Source organism: Anarrhichthys ocellatus, unplaced genomic scaffold, assembly GCF_004355925.1.
Source record: "Anarrhichthys ocellatus isolate YVR2014 unplaced genomic scaffold, GSC_Weel_1.0 scaffold18, whole genome shotgun sequence".
Lineage (NCBI taxonomy): Eukaryota > Metazoa > Chordata > Actinopteri > Perciformes > Anarhichadidae > Anarrhichthys > Anarrhichthys ocellatus.
Window position 1 is genome coordinate 5,211,354 of NW_022280048.1, and position 7,791 is coordinate 5,219,144.

At 41.7% G+C, this 7,791-nt stretch overlaps 1 protein-coding gene across 1 annotated transcript in view; it reads right to left on the reverse strand.

Moving 5' to 3' along the window:
• Window positions 1–7,498, reverse strand: part of zswim7 (zinc finger, SWIM-type containing 7) — a 20,300-nt gene extending 12,802 nt beyond the window's left edge. Inside the window, exons 1-3 of the mRNA XM_031857311.1 lie at window positions 7,261–7,498; window positions 5,663–5,684; window positions 4,409–4,511 (exon numbers count right to left, since the gene is read on the reverse strand). Of these exons, the coding sequence (XP_031713171.1) occupies window positions 4,409–4,511; window positions 5,663–5,684; window positions 7,261–7,336 (201 nt within the window). The 5' untranslated portion in view covers window positions 7,337–7,498. The remainder of the gene's footprint in view (window positions 1–4,408; window positions 4,512–5,662; window positions 5,685–7,260) is intronic.
• Between the last annotated feature and the right edge of the window lie 293 nt (window positions 7,499–7,791).

A 7,791-nucleotide genomic window follows, 5' to 3' on the forward strand; every position in this document is an offset into this window, starting at 1 on the left:
ACATACATACACACAAACATGTTGGGGTGGACTCTCCTTTTGCATCTGTCAAAGAAGTGACCGACTGGTGGTTGGGTTGAAGGTGAGGTTGCCTGCACCACCATCATCATCATCATCATCCTCCTTTCACATTAGTTATTTGGAGGAGATGAGATAGAAACGATGCATTTTTAAACAACCCGCATGTGGCGTCTAATGGCCTCACCTGACAGAACTTCCTGTCCCCGATGCTGGCGCTCAATCTCCCCGGCTACAGACTGATTTAAGTCTCGTCGTCATGCACATGACACATGAGGACATTAAGTCGGAGGATTAGCTCGACACTCCACAATAACGAATGCCTCCCAAGAGGGCAGAGCAGGCTCTATTATTCTCCAGAGCCTAGATTAATTACCGTTCCCCGTGACCTACACAAGCAAAAACATCCCATTTCTTCAACGTGACACTTCATTATGAACAAGGCACAAAAGAGACAGTCACATGGACTCAAAGCACCCCACTGAAGATGAATAAAGCACCATGCGCAGCAGGATGGGGATGGAAAGAAAGTACAACTGTGGAGACCGAGCCGAGGACCTCTACAGTTTCTAAAGAGCCACGTTTATTGAAAACCAGCTCACACTTGGGCCTTTTTGTTGTACGCTGTCATCATTGATTCTTTGGCTCTTGCGGCAGCTCACGCCGCAAAGTTGGCCTCCACTGCCTGGCAGGTATCCTGGTCTCCTCAGAACGACACTATACATCCAGATCTGCCATTCAGTCGCTGCAGAGTTAGAGCCACAGCAAAGCTCTGGCTCTTGCCCGTAATGCTGGCTCTCACGGGAATACTTCTCGGGAAGCAGTCGTGAGCCAGAAGACCGGGACTTTGGACGGACCACACACACCACAAACAAGGCTTCACGGAAGTTTAAAGCTCTGAGAAGTCGTTGAGCTGCGGAACTCTTGTATCTGAACTCCAGCACACTGTAGTATGAGGTCCTCGGCTGACTGATGCAGTTCAGCTGCCTCTCCTTAAAAACCAGGCACTCGTGTTAACACAGCATCATCCCGACGCCCCCCTTTCACCACCTTATGAGGACATTTTTGCTCCGTTGGCCACGGACTAATCGGATATCTGATCAGACATGTCAAACTTGATCTGAGGCACAGAAAAAGTCATACTCCCAGCTCACCGTTTATTCTACTGTATCCCGCAACTTTACTGTGGTGAAGAGCCCCCAATTACTCTCGCATATGATGTCAAAAGTCTTCAAATCGCTTGTTTTCATCAACCTACAGTCCAAAACCCAGAGATATTCAATTTACAGTTATAGGAAAAAAAAACTTTCAAATTTGATGAAGCTGGAACCTGAAAATGAATCCTGTGATAATTGATCAATTACAAAACTACTTGTTTCAGAAATACTGTCCTCAACAGCAACCTCCATATTTTGTGTCATGCTTATTAAAAGAGCAAACACCTTCACCCACAGAAGGATCGTCTTCATGCAGTTGGTGTTTCATTACTGTTGCGAATACACTACTCAACAGGCCGCACTACACCATCGCACACGAAAAGGTCACCGAGCGTTAAGTATGAGATTGGGTGAAAGATCTCAGCAGTGAAATGCCGTGCTCTCATGAGTTATTCATTCCTTTTGAGGGAGGAGACTGAATAACCTCGGCAACATGAGAAACTCCATTGTGTCCCACGGAAACATAATATTAACAGGAAATGACAAAAAAAAAAACATGGTGAAATTTGTTAATTTATCAACTACTTCAGCATCTCTCTGACACATACAGCACACATATACACACACACATATACACATATAGCACACACGTCACAGCTCTTCCAGTAAACTCAACGCTCAGTGTTAGTCTAAGAATACATTTACATTTCGGGTCTGATGATTTTGAGGAAACTAACCTCCGCTTTGTGAAGATGTTGCTTTTCATGATGTGATGAGAGAAATCTGCTCTCTCGTCCTCTCCTGACACGGGGAATGTGTAAGGACTCTTGGATGACTAATTGCGGGGGGGCTTCATCTTTTAAGTGAGCCACTGCTTCCTAAAATGTCATCACTGCTTTCACTCTCCTCGAGAGGTTGAACAACACTCTAACTCACAGTGCTGTCACCATGCTGCCCAAATATGGTCTACCCAGAGGGAGAAGCATGCAGCCTGATCATCAGGGCAGCACCTTCGCCTCCCTTTCCTCCAACTTATATATCTTAAAAGTCAAGAGACACGCTGTGATTACATTAAGCCAACTTAAACTCTAGTTTACTCTAGTCTATAAGTAGCTTATATCCATAAGCCATCCATTCAATACTCGCATGTTCCATCAAATGCACATCCTGATTACTAATGAGTGTACTTCAGAAGTGCTGATAGGAAGATTCTTTCACCTTCAGACGGAGACAGGCTAGCTGCTTCCAGCACCATTCATCTGCAGCTGTGAGTGAGTGACGGCCGGCGTCCGTATGCGTGTGAATATTAACCTGAGGTGTTGCAGAGCAGCACACGGTGCAGCGATGCAGAGACGGAGAAATGTGTGACCTTGCCACAGGTTCAGACACATGTCACTTCCACTGATCACTGCAGCCTGCAAGACATTGCATCCAGTTTATTATCTGCTCTCAACTTACAATCTAATGCCACGAATCACCGCTACGGCTGCAATTATTTTCTCAATTCATCGATTAATTTTTTATTCTATGCCCATCACACATCGCCTCCCAGAGCCCAACGGGACGTCTTTTAACTGTGTGTGTGGTGTTCGACCAACAGTCCAAAACCTAAACATATTTCATTATCATCATATATGACAAAGAAAAGAAGCCGGTCGTCATGTACGAGATGCTGGAACCAGCAACAGCAATAATAGCAGATTTATTTTCTCCAACCGACTAATCATTTCTGCGCCGAAAGACGTTTAAGGCTCAGTTCGTATAAACAAGATGTTTTGTAGAATTACAGACCTCAATGTAAATATCCCAAGGTGCTTAGTATATTTGGGGAATCTGACACATTTCTAAATACGAGTAAAGATACATCATTTGTACTGTGAAAGTTCCTTTGCCAGTAAGAACACAATTGGAAAACAGTTGGTAATTCTGCTGTTCTGTACCGGATAGCCTTGAGGGAAATTAAGTTGACATCAACAATTGAGTTGAAAGTGTCCCATCAGAATAGAATCCATGTCTTTATTTAGCTGCATTGTGCTTTCTTTTCATAAAACCTGTTTTTGCAGCAGCCTGAAGGAGTTCACAGGAAATCTGGGTCACAATGACCACGACCTCAGTGCTTTGGGCGGCCTTCTTCCTCCCACCGGTCACTCTACGTCCCACTGAGATTATAATATAACAACTTAATCAAGGAACTCACTCAATTATGTAACAACCACTCAGTCGGTTTTAATGAGATATTATAATACAACCCACAGAAGACAAACCTGAGTTCGGTAGGTAACACATTTTATTGTGATCTTAGAGTCACTGTAAGTATCCGCCTCTCAGTGCCTCTATTATACGGTTATAAAATGTCACATGCCAGGAAACACACAAGCACACAATAGTGTAGTGTGTGTTTGTGTGAACCATGCCGGTACTTGACTAATGGGTGTGCCACAGTATGAATTCATTAAGGATTCATTAAGTTAAGCTCTAACAACCGACTGAGTGGATTTATCTTTGCTTTCTTTGAAAACACCCCGAATCAAAAACTTCAAGCTACAATACCTGTATCCAAAATGTGTCACAGCTTTTCTTTAACAACAACATCAGATCGTGTCCTTTTCCTGGCGCAAGCCACTGTGGCACAGAACAGAGGTCTCAAATGTTTTGACTCATGAAAGATCAGCTGAAAAAAAAAAAAGATGCTTTACAGGACGAGCGATCACTGAATCTTTATGCTGGACCAGAACAAAGTACGATGGAGATGCCCACTGAACACATCTTTAGTCCTGCACTTGTTTGAAGGGGAAAAAGCCCTATGATCAACTGTGCTGATTATCTTGTTAATCTAGATGGCAAATATGTATTTATGTATATTTACAAACTGTTATTAAACTGGTTCGATACTCCTATGGAGAGAAAACACAGCTGAACTGGCATTATTTCACTTTTGAAAAACACAACATAAATAAACCTGAGTTACCAGGAGTCAGAAAACGATGTTAAAATGCAAACGCCTAGTTATACGGGCAGTCAAATCATAACATCTGTTAGCTGGACTCCTGCTCACATTAATTATGTAGTTCCTGCGAGATGGAAATTGTTTTTTGCCGTGGGGAGAGCGTAGATATTGTGGTAATGATTTTTGTTAGAATGCACACCATTTATTTGTAATACGTGTGTGTGTGTGTGTGTGTGTGTGGGGCTACTGTTTGTAAATGTTCAGAGTTGACAGAAGCGTGACAGACCTGGAATGCTTTGCGTCCACTGGGTGAAGACAGACAGGTGACTGAATGCTGGTCAACAAGGTCCAAAGCCTGCAGCGCACAAGGCCCGAAGACAAACTTCAGCCTGAAGGACGCCAAGAAGAAAAACGTGAAACACGGACAGGTGTCCACATTGGGTTATGCAAATAAAATAAATTTGACACGGTATGCATACAGACTAATGTATATATACGAACACTCACACAGTGTTCACCTTATTAATATAAGCGTGTTTTAACGCCCCCTGCGGGCTGTGAGCTTGTGGGGCTACTGTTGAGAGAAGAAACAGCTTATCTGCCTCTTTTAGTCAGAGTGAAGCTCTTGCTCTTTCATTTTAGGGGACTAACACCAAAACCTCAGATGGCAAAAAATAGTATTATTCAGTTTGTAGTTGTGTTTGAAATATCTAAATGTGAACATCGTGCATCCAATGAAAAATACACTACCAAAAAAATAAATGAATAGGTGTAAAAATACAAGATTTATCATTTTTGTACGAGTGTCAAAGTCTTTATTCTTTCACTATAAGTGCACCAGTGTACACTATGACTGGCTTGATCTCAAACTATATGATAAGACTGTTATGGCAAAATGATGAGAAACAAAATGTAAGTTTATCATATTGACGTTCAATGCAATAAACAGCAACCCTGGAGAAGCATTAGATCATAAAAAACTCCTCTAATGTAAAAAAAAAAACTTCAATCACTCAATTTGTTCGTTTTGAGTTTTTACGAGGCAGCGATGAGAGAAACCAGGAGAGAGAGATAACAACAGATCGATGTCTGCTTGTGAATTACCACAGAGTATGATGAAGAGCCTCTAGACCAGAGGCTTCCAGGCAAACAGACAGGATGTGGGCTGTGTTCACCTAGACAGTGAGCACTTCTTCACTCACAGAAACTCAAACCACAATGCCAGGAAATATCCCAGCAGAGACACAGAGCAGCATCGTGACTCTGTGTCTCAGTGCTACGTCTCTCTGGTAAGACCAGCCAGTAAAAACAATAATAAAAACTCCCACTTCCTCCTCGTGGTTTCTTCACTTCACACCCACTCAGATTCAGCCCTGTGCAGACCTTAGTTTTTTGTTGACATAGATCATAACTCAGATGTTGGAGAAGAACTACATTTATGTATTGTCTTAATAAAGTAATTGATGTTTGCAGACTTATTAATAATTACCTGTGATGGAGGTTAATGGGTAACAAGGGGACTGATAAGATTGATACTTACGCAATGAGCAGGTCATCAGGAACTGCAAAAAAAAGAGAGAAAAACATAAATAATTTCTTTAAACGTGTGATTGTGTATTTTTACTTATTTAATTTTTGTTTTTTACAAAAAAAATCAACTCCACAGTTTTAAGAGATCAAACTTTAATAAGCTATTTCTATCTAGTATCTGTTTCGAAGATGCTTTGTGTTGATGTTGAGGTAAAGATACGATATTCAGATACACAGATGGATCATTTACGTCTTGATTACATGTTTGGTTCACATTAGCCACTGGAAAACTTTGCCCGGACATGAATACTCTGCATTTTTGTTTCGTGCATACTGCATTTTAATGGAAAGCTCTGCACATTTCACTCATCGCCAGGTTCTATTAGGACTTTTACATTGTGATAATGCTACTTTTCGGTAAAGGATTTGATTATTTTTCTATCCACTCCCAGTGAACAGTCTGACAGGCAGAGAGGAAAGCTGACAGCCTAACTAACAGTTGTGGGTTCAGGTCTAATGACTGTTTCAGATAATGCGGGTTAAAAAAGAACAACTGCTGAGACGGCCTTGAATTGGCTCTGTGTCGACTATTTAAACCTACAGTATTGTTCAGTCCCTCGGCGTGGCTTAATGTACAATACCAGCTCTTCCCAAAGCCAAAGCTCCTGTGCTCTTCAGTTTGGAAGGTAAAAAATGGCCACGTACAGATAAACCACAACCACTGACTAATGATAATAGAAGTCCACTGAGGCATACAGAGCAATATTGGGATTTAGGGCTTGGCACGAGGTAATCCTTTATGGACAATACACACAAAACCGTGTTGTAGGTTTTTTGGTAGCATAACATTCGCATTTTATGTTCTGCTGACAAAAACTGATTGGGGAAAACTGTGCTTTATGTAACTAATGTTCAAGAACTGCAGTGTTGTCTGCCCAGAGCCTGGTGTAAGTAATGATAATAATAATAATAAAAGGTGAATGGCTAAATTCGATTTAACTGCTTTTGTTTTGGTATCATGCATTAGGGGACACATGAACACAACATACCTATTGTTAATATTATCAATGCCACCTGAGCTATTTCTATGACAAGTCAATATATCTGCTGTTAAAAAGGGCTCATAGTAGGACCCTGGAAGAGACCACCGAAATGAGGGAGGCAGTTGTGATGTTATCAATTACATCAGTAGTGTTCCTGCTAAATGTCTGCAGTGGAAAAGGCCTGTTGGGGTATAAAGTAACAGAAGTCTGAGAAAAGACTGGCTCTACACGCATAAATGTGTTACAACACCGCCCCCCACAGGCCAAATATGGAACTACATCGTTGTAAACCGCTGGAACAAGATTAAGTAAATTACCAAATGCTACATTTACGTTACCGTAAAAGCATAGTAAAGACAGCTACGTTTTTAATAAATGGAAAAGAAACAATTTTGTTATAACTTCTAACAAAGGAGTTAACGTTAAGTTTGTTCAGAAAAGTCACGTGATGGAGTTTGTCACATTCTGCTATATTAGCGCGCAACGTTGATGCTACAGATACTTTTAATTTTAACTGTCCGGGGTCAACCGTCACGTGTGTCTCTCTTCAGCAGCCTCAACTTACTTTGGGACGTTTCCTGGTGTGTTTGTTGAATATCTCGGAAAAGCTGTTCGGCCACAGCAGGTAAAAATGAACGCATTTTCACACCGATTTGTTTCCGGATACCGACGACTCCGGTAGCCAATAAGGTGCAACCAAAACATTACAGCTTCCGGCTCGAACTTTTGATTTCCCTCCAAAATAAAAGCGTAACGTAAAGTTGTAAACGGATACGGTGGGTATTATTTGAATAGGCTCGTTCGAGTTGAACTGCGTCTCGCCTGGAAAGCAGACGAGAGCAGGCGGACGTAGAAAGGGGCGTTGACAAAAAACTGCGTTCAAGTCGGACCGTTTTCAGCCGCCTGCTTCTTCTTCTTCTTCTTCTTCTTTTGCTTCTTCTTCTTCTTCTTCTTCTTTTGCTTTTTTTGGCGGTTGGCAAACAGCTTTCGGGTGCATTACCGCCTCCCACTAATCTGGAGTGGACTAAGGACTCTAATACCACAACCAAACGAAAAGAAATACATATACATATATACACACACATACATATGTGTG